Raw genomic sequence first — 21,217 nt, 5'->3', positions numbered from 1 at the left:
GCCAAAAATGACACTATAAATCTTCTAGGAAAGTAAGAGCTTAGAGAATTTTGGCTGCAAGTTTTTATTCTGTGATCAAATTGCTTTTTAAAATGATTATTTCTGTCACATGTAACAGATATTTCAGTTACTTGTTTACACAAAATCATAGATAATTATAGCTTGGTAAGACAGAAGGGAACTTTACAAAAATAATAGACTTAGAAAATTAGGTCTTTTCTGCAGGGTTGGGTTTATTTTTTTCACTATAAAAATGTAAGAGAGCCTGACCTGTGGTGGCGCAGTGGATAAAGCGTCTACCTGGAAATGCTGAGGTTGCCGGTTCAAAACCCTGGGCTTGCCTGGTCAAGGCACATATGGGAGTTGATGCTTCCAGCTCCTCCCCCCTTCTCTCTCTCTGTCTCTCTCTCCTCTCTCTCTCTCATCTCTAAAAATGAATAAATAAAATCTTTAAAAAAAAAAATGTAAGAGACATTTCTATAGAAATTTCTGTAGAGAAATTAATTTTGTATGTTCACTAATTTTCCAAAATTACTAAAGTATATAAATAAAAAGTGAGAGTGCACCTAATTCATAATCTGTAGGACTAGCTCTTGTTCATTTCTTTATATGTTATTAACATAAAGGATATATGTATATAGTTTAATTAAATGGCTTCATACCATGTATATTGAGCTTTATACTTTACATGTTAACTAAGTTTAATTTTCATATTTTTTAATGTAAACTATATTAATATTTATTTTGACAAAATTAAAGAAGAAAATTTTAAGGGAAAAAAAGAATTGTAGAGATATTCTAGTTGAATATCATCATTGTTCAGATGAACCTAAGCACCAAAGAGGAATGGGCCCAAGACCACACAAAATAATTAGTAAGAAAACCAGTTATAAAACCCAAGTGTCCAGACTTTGAGAGCACACTATTACCTGATTTTTATTTTTTAAATTATCTTATCTGGGTGTAATGTATGAATTTGTTTTGCTAGGAAATTTACTTCCTTGTTTTATTTTGTATAGGTTAATATAATGTTACTGCTTATTACTACTGACCTATCACTGGTGCACTCAGGAAATGCAAGGTGAATGAGTATTGGGCAGAAGGAATAATTTAAATAAGGTTTGGGTAACTTAACTGAAAACCTGCCTCAGTTACATTGATATTTAAATGACAGAAGTATTTTAAGTTCTTGTTTACATTAGGAAGTCAGCGAATTAAAGTTTTATAATCAAATACTGATTAACATCTTGGTATAATTCTTAACTTGGTCATGTAGAGCAGGAGTCATCAAACTTTCTGTAAAGATTTAGATACTATTTTAGACCCTGGGGGCCACATATGGTCTCTAGGGCAGTCCTAAAAAATTTTTTTGCAGAATTCTTTGAAACTGTAAAACCAGCCTGACCAGGTGGTTGTACAGTGGATAGAGCCTTGACCTGGGATGCTGAGGAACCAGATTCTAAACCCTGAGGTTGCTGGCTTGAGCTTGGGCTCATCTGGCTTTAGTGCAGGCTCACCAGCTTGAGTGCAGAGTTGCAGGCTTGAGTGTGGGGTCATGGACATGACCCCATGTTCACTTACTTGAGCCAAAAGGTCGCTGGCTTGAAGCCCAAAGTCATTGGTTTGAGGCCAAGGTCACTGGCTTGAGCAAGGGGTCACTAGCTCAGCTGGAACTCCCCTGGTCAAGACATATATGAGAAAGTAATCAATGAACAACTAAGGTGCCACAACTATGAGTTGATACTTCTTATCTCTCTCCCTTTCTGTCTGTCCTTGTCTGTCTCTCTCTCGCTAAAAAAAAAAAAAAAAAAAAAAAAAAAAAAAGGTAAAACCAACCTTTGCTCATACAGGCTGTATAAAAACAGGTGGTGGGCCAGATTTAACTGCAGCTGCAGTTTGTTGACCCCAGTCTAGAGGAGTAATTCCTATATTGGAATTACCAAAGTCTCATTTTAGCTTCTAAGAATTCTATACCTTATGAGATATAAATTAATGGGGAAGATGTAAGTTAATGGAAAAGAATAAAAAAGTGTCTATAGGTCTGCAGAGAAAACCTTAAGATACTGCTTTTTTGATACATAGAGCATAATTTTGTCCTCCTTTTTCTAATATTTAAATTTAGGTATGAAGCCTATTCATGCTGCAGACAAACAACTGCTTATAGTGGCAAATGCCCACATGCATTGGGACCCAGAGTATTCAGATGTGAAACTCATTCAGACCATGATGTTTGTCTCAGAGGTTAAAAACATTCTGGAGAAAGCCTCTAGTAGGCCTGGCAGCCCAACCGCAGATCCTAATTCCATCCCGCTGGTGCTATGTGCAGATCTTAACTCATTGCCAGATTCAGGTATTTATAACATCATTTCCTTATTGCTTTCAGTTTTGCTTTTATTTCTGATTGAAAGGCCAGTTAGATAGCTCTTAACTTTTGAGTAGAGAATTTCTCTTCTAAATTAGGGAGTGTATGTAAGAGTCTTAGGAATGGGACATAGGGTAGTCAAAGAGAGTTTAGAAAAGAATTATTTCCAAAAGTCTGTGCCGAGCTTTAAGGGGCACAAAACAAGAATAATGCAGTACTCTGCCACTAGAGTTAGGAACCCTTTACCATCCCTCTATCGGGGAAAGTGGTAGAACTGTTATCAGAACTTGGAATTAGTAATTATAAGCAAAGGTCCATCTAATAGGGATGATGGCTTTAAATATGGTGATGTGGTTAATTTCTGGCAAACCAATAAAAAGGGAGCCAGTGGACTATATAGCCCTACATCAACCTGTTCATGTCCTCTGCTCTCCTGCCAGTGCTGCCCATTGACATGTCTAACTAGAAGCTGCAGCAATAGGTGTGGTTTGCAGTTGATGCAGTCAAGGTCAGCCTCCTGATGCACAGAGTTGTAGTAGAGATGGATGATCTGAAGGGCATCCAGAAAATATTAAGCATAGAAAGTTATCTAACTTAATACCACTGGCAAGTTTTAAATGAATTCATTAATGTTATTTGAATACTCTTTAAAACAGGGGTCCCCAAACTACGGCCCGCGGGCCACATGCGGCCCCCTGAGGCCATTTATCAGGCCCCCCGCAGCACTTCTGGAAGGGGCACCACCATCTCATTAGCCAAAAGCAGGCCCATAGTTCCCATTGAAATACTGGTCAGTTTGTTGATTTAAATTTACTTGTTCTTTATTTTAAATATTGTATTTGTTTCCATTTTGTTTTTTTACTTTAAAATAAGATATTTGCAGTGTACATAGGGATTTGTTCATAGTTTTTTTTTATAGTGTGGCCCTCCAACGGTCTGAGGAACAGTGAACTGGCCCCCTGTGTAAAAAGTTTGGGGACCCCTGCTTTAAAAGGTATAGAAGCATGATTAGAATCCTAGGATATCACTCAATAAATATAAAATAACCCAAATGCCTGTACTGGGAGTATGTATAGAAGTTACAAATCTAAAAAGCATTTTAAAATTTTCTCCTGAACTAATTGATGCTGAAATGATCCTTTCCCAAATATTTGTCTTTAGCCTAGCCCCATTGGTACCTAACCATGTCCTCTCTTCCTAATTCTTTTTTTAGTTTTGTTGCTCTCAAGTACAAATTTCTCCTATCTCACTTGATTTGTTTAAGCCAATGAACTATCATTTGACACCATGGCATAATGAGCTTTGTCTGGAGCCAGACTGTCAGTTCTATCAGTTATGAGCTATGCAACCTATGACTAAGTTCCTTATTTTATAATAAGGGGATAATTATTTTATCCACCTCATAGAGTTGTTTGTGAGGTTTAAGTGTCAAAGCTCTTAGAACAATGCCTGGCATGTAATAAATAGTAGTGGTAGCTCATTTCAGTTTTTGACAGTGTGGATAATGTGCTTATCATTTACTCATTATATATTGCTGTCATTTTTTATCACATATAGAAAGAGATGGCTAACAGTATTCACTAATCATAGGAAGGTTGTGATTTTTTTTCATGTTTACTTACTCCATAGAAACCATGTATTTTTTTTATGCTTCTACTCTCTTTGCCTTTTTAGACAAATCTAATATTTTTGACTGAGTGGCATATCTCTAGTATGTAATATCCTTTTATAATGTCAGACTGATAAAAAAAAATCACTGTAGCTCAAAATAAAGAGTGATGTTGTCTAGCTAAAACGACATTGAAATGTTGAAAATGCAAAATCTATTTTTGTTTGAAATGATTTTTTTATTGTCTATGCTGTATTTTACATATTCCCAATATTGTCAATTGACTGCATAGGAGGTTGAAATACTAACAAGATAGTTGTTTGGGATAATATTCTAGGGTCAAGAATTTCCTGGTGAATACCATCCTAGGTCCTGGGAATCACCTTTAGCCTGAAGAACCATTAAGAAAACAGGATATTTCTGGGTGATCCTGATACTTTGCCCTGAAATAGGCAAATACCCTTCAGTGTGATTAAACCATATGAAATTGACAAAGCTGTTTTTCTTTTTTAACAACAATAACAAAAATGCAGTTTCATATTGCTTAACCTAATAAAAAGCGCTTTGAACCAGGTACATCCACCTTTATGGATTGTGGCTATGAAATCTTGTGTAAGGTCTAAGTGATAAATGGTAGTGTTTCTTCCTTCTTTATTCTACTAGGTGTTGTGGAATATTTAAGCAATGGAGGAGTAGCTGACAACCATAAAGACTTCAAGGCACTGAGGTACAATGAGTGTCTTATGAACTTCAGCTGCAATGGAAAGAATGGAAGCTCAGAAGGGAGAATCACACATGGCTTCCAACTGAAGAGCGCTTATGAAAATAACTTGATGCCTTACACCAATTACACCTTTGATTTCAAAGTGAGTGGTTGCTCTGGGATGCTGTCAAAATTATTTTAAGTATAAATGTGACAAGAAAGGTTTATATTATTAATGCTTAATTGCATAATTCTCAAGAATTTTTAGATTTTTAGAATATCTTGACTAAGTATGCACCTAAATGTAAGGAAGTTTGTTAGGTTTTATGATTATTATTCTTGACTTGCAAATTCTTTTTTAAACCCTTATTTGTTCAAATTTCAAATAATATTGAGAACAGCAAAAACTCCCAAAGTGCTTACGATGTGCCAGGCACTGGAAGCACTTACATTTATTAATAATGGTTAATTTTTACCTGTCTAAACCTTTCTAACTTCCAGTAAGGATTCAAATAATAAACAACCTGATATATCTAAATTCACCTTGAATAAATTTATATAGTATTCTCTCAAAAGAAAATTTTATTACTTTCCATTGGTATCTTATTTATCTTTAAGTTTTCCGGGTTTGGGAGATGGGGTTAGAGACGGTTGCACAATACTTAGGGTCTGTTTTACATCCAAGTAGTCATACTGAAATATTCCCAGGCAGTGGAACACTACAGCTTAAATAAAAGGAAAGATACTTCCGTAGAGAATCCATTGTGCAAGTCAGTTATTTTTTAGAAAGATTGACTGTGGTGGTTTTTTGTAGTTAAACCATTTCCCTCTGTTTATTTCCTGACCACTCTGCCGATAACTCTTCTATTATACCTCTGTTTGATTTTCTGACATTTCAGATATCTGTCCTAAAATCTTTTACGGTCCTGAAAAAAACACAGATGTTAGAAAGTGGTTTGGAAGAAGCCTAGAGGGAATTTAATAAAATACCAAAGGAAATTTATGAAATGGGCTCATACACATCTCCAACAACCTTTTTCCCTTTTCAGTGCTTGTTAGCCTCTTTCCAAGAAACAAGTAGTAGGGAAAAGAAAGGAAATCCCTCTACTGATGTTATTAGTCTGCTTTTGTAATCATGAAGTAGAAAAAAATTGCTTGGAAGTTTAATCTAATTTTTACTATTTTTGCTGTTACAGTACATAATATTATCCAGTAACATTTGGTTTTGTTCAAATGTGCTAGTAAATATTTAATAGCTAACTTTCTGGGAAAATGAAGTCCTAATCTGTACTGTTTGCTGATTTTTGTGGTATAAGTACTCCCATTGTAGTAGATTTCAGGGTCCTAATACCATTGAACACAGAGTTGGGATGAAGTGCTAAGAGAGCAGTTATTAGCCCACTCTAGTACCTCATTACTCATGTGTAAGCTTCAAGCAAAAGCTCCAGGTTTAATAATACACAGTTTACTATAGGTTAATTCCTATTTTTGTGGAATGTGCTAATTCCTATATAGTGGTATATACTAAACACACAGAGACATAGAATGTAATACATCTGTGCCGGCACAATCCTGTAAACTTTAAGTTCCCCAAAATAAGTGTTCATTAGTTCTACAACTAGTATTGTTATTTTGGTACGTGTGCAAGTAAAAAGACCAAATCCTTTCTACCTTATGTAGGCTTTTATGAAGGTTACTTTCGCTTTGCTTAAAAAGTTAAAATAAGAGAAACAAATTTTGGGATATTACTCTTAAGTCATCTTCCTCAGTCATCTGAATTGTTTCAAAATCCTTTGTTGATATTTTTCAAAAGATCTTACATGTGTTAATAATTGAATTAAAAATCTTATTAAGCCATTTCCATTCCCTAAATAAGTACAGTTAAAGAACCAAAAGTACATAGTTCAGTGTTTATTGTTTGGGTATATAGGATAGGATGAGGAAGAAGGACAGACTATAAAAATCTGTGGGAAAGAGGCATGTATGGGAGGTAATTAGTGCTATACCAATAGTGAAAGCAATCAGTAAAAAAGGATAGGTAACATTAAAATGTACTGTGATTAACATTAAAATACAGATCCAAATATCATAGCCTGCCATTGCATCAGTGGGGTGTTGTTAAAGTTTTATTTAGTTGGCTTAGTATTTGTTTACTTTCTTGGTCCTTGAATAAATTAGGAATGTAGAAAAGCGGTATTTAGAATTTAGATTTATTTATTTAGACAATAAATTTAAGAGATTCATTTAATGTAGAACTGATTTGGAGGGAACAGAAGGGGTAAGCAGTTAGGAGAATTACTTGAAGACCAGGTATCTTAGTGAGTTTGGGCTACTATAACAAAATACCATAGACTGTATGGCTTATCTAGTTTATTTCTCACTGTTTTGGAGGCTGGAAGCACAAGATCAGGGTGCCAGCATGGTCGGGTTCTGATGAAGGCCCTCTTCTGGGTTGCAGACAGTTGTGTCTTGTATCCTCACATGGCAGAGGGCGAGAGTGTTCTCTGGGGTCTCTTTAATAGAGTACTGATCCCATTCATGTGGTTTTTACTCATTACCTCATCACCTCTAAAACCATCACATTAGGAATTAGGATTTCAACATATGAATTTTGGGGGGTACACAAACATTCAGTTCATAAGTTGAATAAATAGCTTTATTCAAAATTGCTGCTGCTGCTATCCCTGCCCCACTCTGCTTGAATCTAAGGCTGTGCCTGAGTCAAGTAGTAAGTCTTTCTTTGTAATTTATGAAATTTATTCTATATAATTTTTTCACATTTTTTGCAAAACAAAGCTTAGCGTAATGCTAGCTCATAAACTATTTTTATTGTTTTTACTTTTCTCAAATACAGTTCTGTAGACTTACTATAGTCTCTACTGATACAAAGACTGCTTTTTCATAGTATAGTCTTTTTTTTAGAAAAAAGGAACAGTTTGATTCAAAAAAGGTTAAGAATTATAATCTCCTTTGCAAATATGATACAATGCACAAATTACATGCATATATACAAATATTTGGTTAGGTTTATAGACATGACCTTGCTAAGTATTTTGATGAGGGCTTTTACTCTCAATGTCTCAAATGAAGTGAATAATTACAAATGATGCCTCCAGTTAAATACATCTTACTTTCTGGAGTGTCTAATGTTTTTCTTGGAGCCTAACTAGCAACTGATGTATATAATGACAGTCTTAATAGGGATAGGATGTAGGAAGTTTTATTCAACATAAGCAATTGAGAATATTTCATTTGTGTTTTGTTTACTTTATAGTTGAAGAAAAGGGTAGTCTCATAAAGTAAGACCACTCTGACCCTTGTTAACCTTTTCCCTAAAATGTCACTGCAAAAATAGGCATTAACGAAATGAAGGGATAATAAATACCTTGTACTAATTAATATCACTTCTTGACCATTTGGAGTCAAGAAGATTGTGTATTAGTGGCAGAAAGTCTAACCCTGGATTCAAGTAGATTTCTTAATTTGTGGTAAAGTAAGGTTAAGGGACTGGTCAAAATCAGCAAACTAAGGTGATTGTTTCCAGAATATTACAATATAATATTTTTAATTAAAAATTCTTTTTTTTCTTTTTGTCAAGTACCCATTTCACTGTGATACCATATAAAATATTTGCTTGAACTCATTATGTATAGTATTTGTAAATAGGTACTTTCAGACCTGGAAATATTTCTCCATGCTTGGGCTCGGGTCTCTTGATGTGGATAGGAAAAAAATTTGACTTTATTCTTGCGTACATAGCCTAGGGCAGTAAAAGCACAATAGTTTTGAAACTTATTGACCAGACAGACTTTGACAGACACACTGATAATATATATATGGTCCCTGCTGAATGTTTTTTGCTAAGGAATTGTTATGCAACAAAGAATCCAGAATTTAGAGTATACCACAGAATTTGAGAAAATAAACTAAAGAACAGATTAGAACAATTAACTGTATGTAGTATTTTGTATATATGTAACAAATAAAGGAAAGCTGAGCTAGGATTATAAAGTGAAAAAATGCTTTACCTTGGCTTCTTTCAGATGTCTTTGGATATCTTGATGTGCAAAAAATTGAAAATAATTCTAATTTTCATTAAAGGAATTTGAGTCATATCTTTTAATTAATTATGTATGTGTTTATATAAATATCCTTATTTTCTACTTATTGTAACTGTTAGAATTAGTGCAATTTCCATAATGCTTATTTTGTTATATTAGATTTCACTAACCCAAGCAAGCAAATTGATTCTAAAGATACCTAGACATAATTTGGTGTGGTTTAGCTTTTCAGTTTGCTTATTGTTTATACACAAGTGCAAGTCTTTGTGATTCCAGTAGGACACTGTGTTTCTCTTTTGAACAACCTTCATTTCATGTAATACCCTTTGAAGATTTGAGCCTTATTTTACCCATTATCAAGACAACCACAAGTATAGGTTACTCAGGTATTTGGCTTTTGCAAATCATAGATTGTTCTTTATATATCTTGAGTTTTTCTTTTTTCTAAGCATGTATTTTTCTTTGTTTTTCCAACCCCCAATCTCTTTTCAGGGCGTGATTGACTACATTTTCTATTCCAAGACTCATATGAACGTGCTTGGTGTCCTGGGGCCTTTAGATCCTCAATGGCTGGTTGAGAACAACATCACTGGGTGTCCACACCCACACATCCCTTCAGACCACTTCTCACTGTTAACACAACTTGAACTCCACCCTCCACTCCTGCCTCTTGTCAATGGTGTTCACTTGCCTAATCGGAGGTAGTGGAGTACTGCCCCGCCAAGACGGGGATCTGTTGCTATGGACCTGTACAGTTGTAAATCAAAGTATATAGGAGTGAAGTATGGCCATCCTTAAGCTGCTTCTTCAGGTTCCTTTCATTATGTGTTTGTGATAAGGTTTTGTACATTTTAGTGCATATTGGTATCATTTGGCACTAGGGCTGGAACCAAAGTATTACTCTCTTTCCAAATTTTTAATTTATAACATGTTTTTAAATTGGACTTTCTTCATATTATATTAGGAGTTAGCAGTCAAAATTGATAAATCACCAATTTGAGGCCCAACAACAGTGTATTTGTTTTTCCAAAACAAATATTTTCTTTTAAATGGTTTCAAATGAGTCAACCAGTTTTATAAAAGGCAATTTAAAAAAATATATAAGATTTTAAATTTGATGGTATGCCTTGCAGGGAAAACTTTCTTGAATTTCTGTTTTCCATTATAACAAACTGATTTTTGGCTCTCGAAGTCATTTTGCACATTAACAAAGCACTTAAATTTACTAGATTTGTATATAAACTATAATATAGCCTCTAGCCATAATAATAAAAATTGAGAAATTAAAGATGGTTGCACAATATACTTTCAAAATCAATCAATTAACAGCACATGACAGTTTGTTGGGCAAACATCTTTTGGGGTTTTTTTTGTTTTTTTTTTTTGTTTTTTTTTTGAGGAATCACTCTGAATTTTGTTCCCCTATTAGTTATAACCTTTTGGAAAGTATTAATTCTAAGCCTGTCTCTTCAGTTTGTTTATAGAGAAACAGCAGGTAACTTTTACTGCCACACATTTGGAAAATAGAATTTGGTTTATTTAGGAGGCCCACAAAATTAGTGTCCAGTATTTTTCATTATTCCCGTCTACCCATTTTTGCCTGGTCATGCTGGAAAAATGTATTATATGATCTGTGTCATTTTTGCTATTATCATCAAATGTTAAAAAAACTACTGAATGAAAGGGCCTGATCAAAGTTTTAGAGGAGGAAAGCCATCCAGATATTTTATGTGTTTCCCAAAGTAGGTCAGGTGGCTATTGGTTTTGGCTTTTTGAAATGACAATAGAAAGGATTTGGGGGGGAGAGAACAGGGAGTAGTTGAAAACCTTGGATCATTTTTCCTGACTCTGGTTGCCAAATGGCCATTATATGCTTAAATCCTTGTTTTCATTGTCTGTCAGGGTTGAATTAAGAAGCTACTGGTTTATTCCCAACTGTTGATGCTCTTTAGATATGCTGGAATTTATTATTATTTTTTGCCCACGAGAGGTCAGTTGAAAATCTGTGATTCAAGAGACAGTGAAGGTAATATTGTTTTCTGGGAGAAAAATTGGTTGGCTACTTGATGTTAATTATGGCACAGTAACAGGAAAAGGTTGTGTCTGTGTTTTTAAGTTTTTCTTTATTCTGCTTTTTTGCTGCTATGAGAGTTTTCTGAAATTTATATTTTAAACTTTTCATGCACTTTACTGTTTCTAGTCTCAAAATATGATATTTTTAATAAACAAGAAATTTTCCATTATGAGAATGAAATTTTAAAAGAAAATAGCCTATATTTGTGTCTCATTAATATATAAAGTACAAGTCAAATTTAAATTATTTCATTAGTTTTAAATATATACAATTTGTCTCCTCTTTCAAACCTGACATCTTAGGCTGTTTTATTAGTCTTAAATGATGCTTTTCCTTTAGTCATTTTATACTAATTTTTTCCATAGTAAATTAATCAGGCTATATAATATATTTCCCTGAAGGGTAATTTTAGTGGGATGAGGGTGGCGGGATGATGTAATATCATATATGGGATTGCATCAGAAGGTTTCTGTAAAGCCTAAACTCCCTTTTAAAAAGTGCCTAGTGATGAGGCATTGTTTGTCATCTATTATAATTGGAATGTCATTGTAGTTGAGTGAAGGTTGATGTAAATAGAATATTCTTTTAAAATGTTTAAGTACTGGAATAAACAAACACACAAAGAGACAACCCTTAAGATGACAGATTTTCCTCAATGTGCAGGTATCCCTTCTTATATACCTCAAGCATTCAACATCTAGCCATGCAAATTGATTACCTGAAGCATAGTACTGGAAAGTAGAATAGCATGAAAAACTTAATTTTGTGGACATTACCTTTTTTTGTAATCAGCTACTGTATGTTTTATTTTAAGCCTTTTGTTTTGGGTGACTTTTCTGCTCTGGAGGTATATGCACTAAACATTTTCCTCCTTTCATAAACGCATGTTAATTAGCAATGTGAGCAATATTTCCTACCATACTTCACTCCCAATATTTTTTGAGATGTTTGTATAAAATGGAATTTAAAGTTCACTTATGATTGTATATGTACCACAGAGGAGCCCATTTATTAATAAAAAACTTTTTTAATAGTTAAATGTAGAGGGAAAAATAAAAAAAATTGGGAAACATTGTGAACAGCTTAAGTTTATTTTGTGTATGATCGAGGCACTCTGTTGCTGGAAGGTGTGTAATTGGGTTCTCTCTGCTTCCAAATGCACTCTTTCAGACCATTCATTATCCTGTGTACTTTTAATGTGGTTTTAGTAAACGTTGGTAGTGGCTCTGTTGAAGTAGGTAATTGTGTTATGTTTCAGGTGGCACACATACTTGGGGCATGGTGACCCAAATTTCATGTGCACGGTTTCCCTTTAGCCCACTGCTCAGATTTCACACACCCTTCACTCTGTTCACTTTGTAAAAGGAGTGGTTTCTGTTTTGAGCTGCCAATTCAGATGATCAGAAATGCTGCTTTCCTCAGTATTGTCTTGTTAACACCCATGCCATTTGGAACTTCGGCAGTGAGAAGCCAAAAGGAAGAGGTGAATGACATATGGTATATATTCAATGAGATTAAAATATTTATGCTCTTATACTTTTTAGTTCTCAGAATAAGTTAATAAGCTTTATGCCATGGGGCTGCTGCATATTTTATCTGAAGATAAAAGAAAATTTGGGCATTTTAGATTGTGATAATATGTTTTTATTTTAACTGTTAAATATGATTTCTGATATTTATCTAAGAACTGGAGTGTTCTTTAAACTTATTAAAACAGTGTTGTTTGGGGAAAAGAAAACTGCACTGTTTGCCATTACAACAGTCATGCAAGTGCATGTCATGTCACCCACTCTCTCAGGCATCAGTATCTGCCTCATAGCTTTACACATCGTGATGGGGAATATCGCAGCATCCTCAGGACTGACATCTGGGAAGGCTCAAATCCACTTACTGCTCCTTGCTTGTTGACTTTGTTTTAAAATATTGTGCCTGGTGTCAACTTTTAAGCAACAGCACTGCCTAAAAGCAAGCAGAGAACAGAATCCCAGCACCATTCTATAGGCAACTTTTTAGAATTCAGATATAGTAAATCTGTTCAAGATTTATGATGTTTATGTAAAAAAAAATTTTGTACAACGTAGCCGAATATTTTTGGTTTATTTCTTTGATGTAAGGCGTGTGAACGATTGTGTGAATATCACATGTTAAAGTCAGGTATGGCACAATGGGTTCTGAGACCAGCTTTCCCCCTCCCATTTGCCTGTTCCAAGCTCTTTGTTTTCAAATTACTTTTCTGATATTCATAGGCAGATATTTAATTTTACTAATAAGCATCCTGTGTGAATGTATTAAAGAAGCCACTGTGTTCTAGTGTTGTAGTTTGCAGAAATATAAAGCTTCATTTCTAATTTGTCCCTTTTCTTTGGTGTCTTAAAGTTACATATTAAATCACAGAGAAGCAAAGGAGAAAGTCAAAAGATATCTAAGGCTCATATCACTTGTTTATATGATGGGTTATGTTAGAATTAAGAATGTGGCACACTAAACTGGAACATGGGCAAACATTGTGCTTCATTTTAAAATTGTACTTTCTAAGTATAGTTAAATGGGTGAAAATTAAGTTTGAATATGCAAGAGTTTCTAAAAATCACTAATGCCATATATACTTTCAAATCAAATAACAAGGCATAGAGAAAGCACAAGAAAAAATAGGTTAAATGTGTTCTTTGATGGGACCAGAGACAATATGGTTCATCATTTCTAATCCAAGACTAGATTTTCCAGCAATAAAAATTGTCCCCAAACTTATTTGTTTCTAAGGTCTTATATTCTGAGTTTCTGAGAGGTTTTAATAGCTTTGTAAAACACATTGACTTGATCAGTAGCTTCAGTCCCAGAAAACATCATCAGTTTCTGATACCTTTCGCAGGCCATAAGAATAATGGTTTATAGCAAGCTATGGCACCTTTTCATAAAGCACTTATTCATCCTTATATTTGGACAGAAATGTGAATTTGTAAGGTAGTCTGTCTTCTACTTGCCCTCTCTTTTAAAGAAAACCATCTTTCTGGATGTGTGTAGAAGATTTGTTGAACCTTTTCCTTTGAATTGTATTGTTTGTAGAACTCTGAATTACAGGTAGACAAGTTAACTAGGGAAGTTAGAATATTTTTCTAAGCCAGGAACTTCAACTAAAGTTTTGAAATTGTACACATATAAGAAATTTTATACATGGTTGCTTTGGGTGATTTAAAATTTTTAATAGCATCATAATCACCAAATTTGAATTCAAACATAAGTAAGATAGTACATCTATATAACCTGGCTTATTTAACAAAGTAGTAACTCTGTTTAAGAAAGATGCCAAGAGCATCTTTCATTTTACAGAATGATACATAAATCTTGACTATATCAGTGTCACCTTAAAGATTAAGGATAAAAAGGAAAAAGAAAACCCTTAATACTGCAGGGTATTCTGAACACGATCCAGAAAGAGAGGGTTGGGGGACCAAATATTTTTTTAAGAAAGTGGTCAGGGAGAGCGTGTATGTTTCTTGTTTTAACCAAACACCTTCTTTATGCCATTTTCTCTGTTAAATCACAATTCCTACAGCAACAAATAGGGAGACACCATGAAAAGCAAACCTTATTAACTTGATTAGTAGTTTATTTTGGCATACATTTGTTTGGTTAGACTCAGGTTATTCTTGGAACCAAAGGAAAACAAGCACGTTGAGGTTTTATTCAACAAACATGCCATTGAAGCAGTGGATGTTTTCAAGTAAAATAGATTTTACTTTCAAAAGCATATGACATAAGAATATTTCTGCCTATTAATAAATGTTCATTTTTGTGGCATGTAGTATAAATAGCATTGCATTGAAATGAGAAATTGTCTCATCAGAGATAAATCACATTACAAAATGAGTATGCAAATGCCAAATGATATGACTCTGTTGGCATTGGTACATTCAGTTTTGGAAACTTCCAGAAGGAATAGGTTAGCACCTATCAGTAGTTATTTTTGTTATAACAATTTCTCCAAATTGAGATAATTTCCCTATTTGTATGCATTACTTTTAACTCTGAAGCAAAAGAATCATGGTGACCCCCTTGGAAGTGGTCCTTTCTTGCTCGTTTCAGTTTTGTGTTAATTTCTAATTACTGATACATGACTGCATATTCTTTTAAACTATCAATGGTTATATGTACCACATTTGTTTAATTAGTTAACTCACACAATTGGCACAGCGTTGATGTGTCAAATTATGGCTCTTGCTTCCTAATGAACAGGCATAGTTTCCTGATACTTGTTTCAATCTTGATGCAGCAAACAATATAGTAGTCTGGGTGTGTGTGCAGAAACTGTACTGGCCTTTCTCTGTGCTTAACTTCCTAAAAATGTATTCCCTTACCTGTGAAATTTCTGAGCGGTGCTCTGCCAACTTTGGGGGTGGGGGCGGTGGATGGCTGTGTTATGCGCACTGGATCTGAAATTATTCAGTGTTGTGAATGGCAAATTTCTTAAACACCAGCAGCACTGAGAAGTGCACTATGGGCATTCCTACAGTTGTCCAAATGCAAACAATTCTTTCATCTAGGAAAAGCTAGGAATAGAGTTTATTGGAATACTTGGAATATTTTGAGGAAGAGGAACATTTTAACTTTGCTTTTTGTTATCTTGAGTGGGATGATGTGAGTGGAGGTTTTGTTTTTTTTTTAAAGAGGAGTGTGTGTGTACCTTTTCTCTCTGAAAGGGTCAAGGTGTTGGTCAAATTCACCATGGATTAATTTGTATCTTCTATTGTGATTCTTCTATAAAACAAGTGCCAACTCATTGTTCATGACATGACTTACTCTCCTACTCAGTTTACCATTTGAATTGAAAAGGGTTCATTTATTTTCAGTACTTAGCATTAAATTCATTGTTTTGCATACATTTGAGTCATTCTGTAGCCTATAAAGGGTTTTTGTTATTAATTTAATGGTTGGAAAGTAAAGCACATGAGTTTAAAACTTAGCAAGTTGTTTTGGTAATTTTTTCCCTGAATACTTGGTAGTTTCTATTGATATTATTACAAAACAAACCTGTTTTATGTTGTATTTAGTTTGCTTTTGTCCTTAGAAAAAATCTAGCACTAAATCAATTTGTTATGTTCTAATCAGTTTAAAATATGATTTTTTTAATTAGAAGATTTAATGAAGTGCCATGTAATCGTAGCTTAATAGTGTTTAATGTTTAAAAGATTGATTCTGTAGTGTTTTAATCATTTAACACTGTCATCCCTGGAGAAAGTGGTTCTACTCTTACAGAACACATTCTCTCTGACAAAATCACCAGCTGATTTATTTTTCTATTTATTACAGTTAAACAGTTGATAAGGTCTGAATCTTGACCAAGCTGCTCAGCTGAGATGTTTTTCACAATAGACACTGTACAAAATGTGCGTGCAAAAGGACACAGTTGGGTGGTAGTATTTTTTCATTAATGTGAACATTGACTAAACAAAGCAGTCCTGCCTTTCAAATCTTGTGGCAGCTCAGAAGGGAGGTGCTTAAGAACCTTAACTACTATGTCAGATGACAAAATACTTTTTTTCCATTTTGGAGATTGGGTACTGCTCACACATGATGTATAGGGCTAAATATATGCTTGTTTCCTTGCACCTGTGTACTTCCCCTCTCTCCCTCCCTTTTCTTCTCCTGTAGGCAATAAATGGCCATTTTGCAACTGCATACTTTTGTGTTGGTTTTTTACTCTTTATGTGTGCAGTGTAAGTGTCTGCGTTAAGGTCAGTACATCTCTTACAAAGTAAAGTAGGGAGAACCAGGATAATTCAGGCAAAAGGTTACAAATTAATGCTACTTTTTTTTCTGGTGAAAACTACATTACTCAAAAATGCTTTGTTTAGAATAGAATCAGAAGTTAGTCATAGTTATGAGACTTAACTTTGGCCGAAGAAATCTGAGTAGAAAGACATGTCTCACTTCTTAGTGGGGCTTTAAGAGCAATTTGCCATATTCCCTTTCCTTGCCTTGGTGACCATAGAAATGTATGTTGAGATCAAACCTCTCATCCTAGATCCTTGAGCAACTTTGATGAGCAAAACTCCTTTACTGACTTATAGAATGTGCAGTGTGAGTGAGAAACAATTACTAAATCATAGTGTCTTAATAAAATAAAGTTTTGTTATTAAGGCATAACCTAGCCCATTCTGACTACTAGATACCCTCAGATCTGCTGAGTTACCAATTTGGACAGGTGGACCTGCCAAAAGAATAAGTTCATTCAACAAACCTATCTACTATGTGTTTGGAGGGGGGATATAAGAAAGATAGGCTCCTTGTCCTCCAAGAATTCACATTCTAAATCCTCTTCTATTTCTGACACAGGAGAAAATACTGAAGTGTTTTAAAGTTATCTTAAATCTTAGAATCTTGGAAAGAGGAAGGGAAGGATACAATAAAATAATTAGAAATTCTGAAAACTATGTTTAGGGATACCTGTTTGAAAAATTACTTAAGATACAGTGTCATAGAGACCAGATCATTCTTGAAGAGAGGGAAGCAAACAGCTGTCCAGCATAATAAGTGCTTAGAGAAAATAATGGCAGCGTGTTTTGGAACAGATTGCTAACAAGTAATCTCTAGGCTGAATGTTCATTGCCTACAGATTTTTTTCTACCAAGGTTTCATTGTGAGCCTGTCATTGACCCTAAGGATGCTGTCTTTATAGAGGCCTTGATGTTTTCTAGCCTTTAGGAAATTCTCCAAAGGTAGAATCACTTACCTGTGAAGTAGATCTTGAAGGAACCAAGTTTTAGGATACTGCCTTAAAAAGAATTCTGAAGATAGGGCAATTATGACATTTACCAAGTGTCCTTGCATTTCACCATGTGACCTTGGACAAAAAGCATCTTATTGGTAATATAGATATAAGAAACTAAATCTCATGAAGTGGTTCCAAAAACAGACACCAAGACAAGGGTTTGAATGCAGGTAGTTTATTTGGAGAAGTGATCCCATGAAGGCAGAGCAGTGGACTAGGAAGAATAAAATTGGAAAGGAGAGAAAGCCAAGCCAAGGAGGCATTGAGCTTGGTCACCTCTGTGGGCAACTGGGGCACAAAGCTACTACAGGCCCTCTGAGGAGCAGAATAGAATGTTATTTTTATGAAGGACGGGATGAGAGAATTTATTTACAGGCTCCCAACTCCTGTGAGGGCACAGTTACTCCAAGTGTATTCCTTTTCCTATCAATGTTTGTGCATCAGTCAAATTCATTAAGCAGGTTCCTGCTGGTGGACCTGCCATACAAAAATAATGGAGAAATGGGGTGGTGGGGTACAGAAGACAAACATTTGGTGCAGCTGAGGCAAAGTTCTATTAAGTTATACTGTGTGCTACTGGTTGCCAAGTCAGAGTAAGAAAGTGAGTTTATGTCAGGCAGCACAGTAGAATTCCACACAGTGTATTCCCTAGTATCACTGAGATCTGTGTTGGACCCACTGTTAAGTCTACCTCATCACAGCCTTCTAGGTCATGACGCTGTAATCTCAACAAAATATAGAGTGGAACAAGGCACACAGTTGCAGCTGGTTCTAAGGCTATGATGAATATTTGTCATATTTCCTCTTCTGTTATGCATTCCAAATTTTACTTAGCTTTGCACCAACATATCAGTGGGTCTAGATTGCTTCTCTGAGAATGGGTCACCCAGACCTTCACCCCAACAAAATTTTTATGCTTCTTGAACCATGGTTACTGAAATTGCCCACTCATCCCTGGGCATGAAAGAACAAAGAAGTGCCCAGTGAATCTCTTGGGGTCTAGATATGCTTCTTCCTGCCTTCTATTGTGTAGCTGCAACCCTACTTTCTCATGCCAATGTGATGAATCTTTATTTGTACACCAGCATTGTGAGCCCCAAATGACCCCCTCCGGTGGGGCAGCCTACATCTAATGCCTGTGCAGTTATATATAGGATCAGTCTTAGTCCACTTCAGTAACTCAAGAACCATCCCATCTTCAGAGTTCCTCAGAGTGCCTTTGTGGAGACTGCATTGTAACCCACCTACTTCCTTGGTTCAATTCTGATTCCTTTTACAGGGTTTGAATCTGAGAGCACTTTCACGTTATCGGCATACTAATCTCCATCTAGAGTATGCTTCCCAAGGAACACAACTTGCCACACCAGGTTTCAAGCAGGATACCAGGACTTTCTACAGGACTCCTTGCTAAGACTTGAAATCTTGAATCACTAGGGAGTGCTACTGTGTCAATAAATTGTTCTTTAGGCTTATTCAGTTCTCCCTGGTCCAATACTTTCAAGATCCACTTTCACATGTTTCTTCAGTTCCTGGTCATATTAACCCAGATCTTAGAATTCTTTGGATGTGAAAGCTATTTTCTTCTGCTGTAGGTACTCTACTCTGCTCAGGCTGTGCTATGCTGTCACCCTAGTTTATTGGTCCTGTGTCCTGAGTTCAGGGAGAGGAGGACTAGGTGGCTCTTAAGGAGGACAAGCATCGTCTTTTGAGGCACCTGCTACAAAGGAGAACTTTGCAAGTTATCCTGACAAAAGGAGGTTTCTTTCCTTTAGCAAGGGAGAAGGATCTGAGGGGGTCTAGCTTCTCTAACTTTTTTTTTTTTAAGTATTTTTATTTATTTATTCATTTTAGAGAGGAGAGAGAGAGAGAAAGAGAGAGAGAGGAGAGACAGGGGGGAGGAGCTGAAAGCATCAACTCCCATATGTGCCTTGACCAAGCAAGCCCAGGGTTTCGAACCGGCGACCTTAGCATTTCCAGGTCGATGCTTTATCCACTGCACCACCACAGGTCAGGCCACTTTTCTAACTTTTTAAGCAAATGTCCCCATCCCAGGTTTTATTTATTTATTTATTTAGTTAGTTAGTTAGTTAGTTAGTTATCCCCATCCTAGGTTTTAGAGTCTCACTTTGAATTCACGTTAAGGACTATGCATGTATTTCTTGTGGCTTTGCCACTATTATGCAAATCCTGGCCCTGGTCTTTAGCACTGCTTATCCCGTGGCTGTTGAAATAATGGTCATTTCACACTACTCTGGATATTTCTATCTTTCACATCATGTTTTGAATTGTAGCTGGCTGATCTGAGACTGTCATTTTTTTTTTCTCAAGGTCCCTAAAGTCAGTTTGAGAACCAGCCAACTCACAATACTTAGAATTACCATTGCACCATACTGTTTAAGTGCTACTGCTCGCCAAGTATGCCAAAGCTTCTGTTTCACTTACACTTCAAATCCACCACCAGTAAAAGCACACCAGGGACATCAAATAGCAAAGGCAAGAACACAGTGATCTAGGTCCAGAATCCAATCTTGAGCATTTGCTTTCTTGGGCTACTTCTGGAAATGACTGTCTTAGCCTATGTTTCCCCAGAGAGTGAAGCCTGAGAGATCTTCCTGCAGGTAGTTGATTTGGAGATGTGATCTCAAGAAACAAGAGTGAGGACTATGAAGAGTCACACAGGGAAGGGGGACAAGCCAATTCAGTGGTGAATTCTTGAGCTCTGTGGGCAACTGAGGCTGGATCCTACCAGGATCCTCTCTGAGGAACTATGTGAAATGCACCTGAGCACATCCCCCTGAGGTGTAGGGAAGATTCAGCCAATGGCTCCTGGACCTTCTTGGTCAAATTTTCCTGGGTGTTAACTCTCTGACATACAGACTTAGCTTTTACCTTCAAATATAACATGGTGAGGGATCTTGAGCTTCTATTTCAAATCAAGACAATGTATGTAAAATTACAATAGCAAATGATAGAGTTTATTAAAATAAATTTAAGCATAGTCCTGTGTTTTCTAAGCATATATATATATATATGCTTTATATATATTAACTCACTTAATCACAACAAGCCAATAAAATATATACGATAATTGTCTTAATTTTTCAGGTGAGGAAACTGAGGCCCAGAAAGTTTAGTATCCCAATAGCCTTGTGATCTTGGGCATGAGTTGGTACAGGAGACAGGAAAGGGCTTTGCAGTAGGTTCGAGCACAAGTGACCTTTCCCACTGGGTCATGGGACCCTGCAGATCCGTGGTGTTAAGCGGTCTAGTTGCTGTTATACATGGGTACAAGAAGGAATGTATTAGGCACCCAGGAGGATACTTGAGTGACTTGGTATTCTTGCCCCATTTTGCTATTAAATTGACAAGTGCAAGGATCATGGCCTGGAAAGAGTATGGTAACCAGGTCATAGTCTAGCCCACTAGTCATCAAGATCAGCAGAGGTGCTAGCTGAGGATAAGAGGAAGCTGAGTGTGAGAGGATAATGGAGGAGAGGTTATGAGGATCAATTGTAGCCCCAGAACAGCTGCCATAGAAGAGGCTTTTAGTTCATCTTACTAACTTTTCCCTTTATGTTTGGGGCTGTGATATAGGTGGAGATTTCAGAATGTGTTATACAAAACAAGTGATTGAGTGGC

The 21,217-nt window shown here is 35.8% G+C and overlaps 1 protein-coding gene across 3 annotated transcripts in view; it reads left to right on the top strand.

The window, feature by feature from the left end:
- Positions 1-16,478, top strand: part of CNOT6L (CCR4-NOT transcription complex subunit 6 like) — a 128,297-nt gene extending 111,819 nt beyond the window's left edge. For all 3 annotated transcript variants that reach the window (XM_066386957.1, XM_066386956.1, XM_066386958.1), the window contains exons 10-12: positions 2,123-2,350; positions 4,635-4,837; positions 9,228-16,478. In XM_066386957.1, the coding sequence (XP_066243054.1) occupies positions 2,123-2,350; positions 4,635-4,837; positions 9,228-9,440 (644 nt within the window). In that variant the 3' untranslated portion in view covers positions 9,441-16,478. The remainder of the gene's footprint in view (positions 1-2,122; positions 2,351-4,634; positions 4,838-9,227) is intronic.
- Positions 16,479-21,217: the final 4,739 nt, after the last annotated feature.

Source organism: Saccopteryx leptura, chromosome 5 (assembly GCF_036850995.1).
Source record: "Saccopteryx leptura isolate mSacLep1 chromosome 5, mSacLep1_pri_phased_curated, whole genome shotgun sequence".
Taxonomy (NCBI): Eukaryota; Metazoa; Chordata; class Mammalia; order Chiroptera; family Emballonuridae; genus Saccopteryx; species Saccopteryx leptura.
The sequence above is the reverse complement of the archived record's forward strand: the minus strand, read 5'-3'. Positions and strand labels throughout refer to the sequence as shown.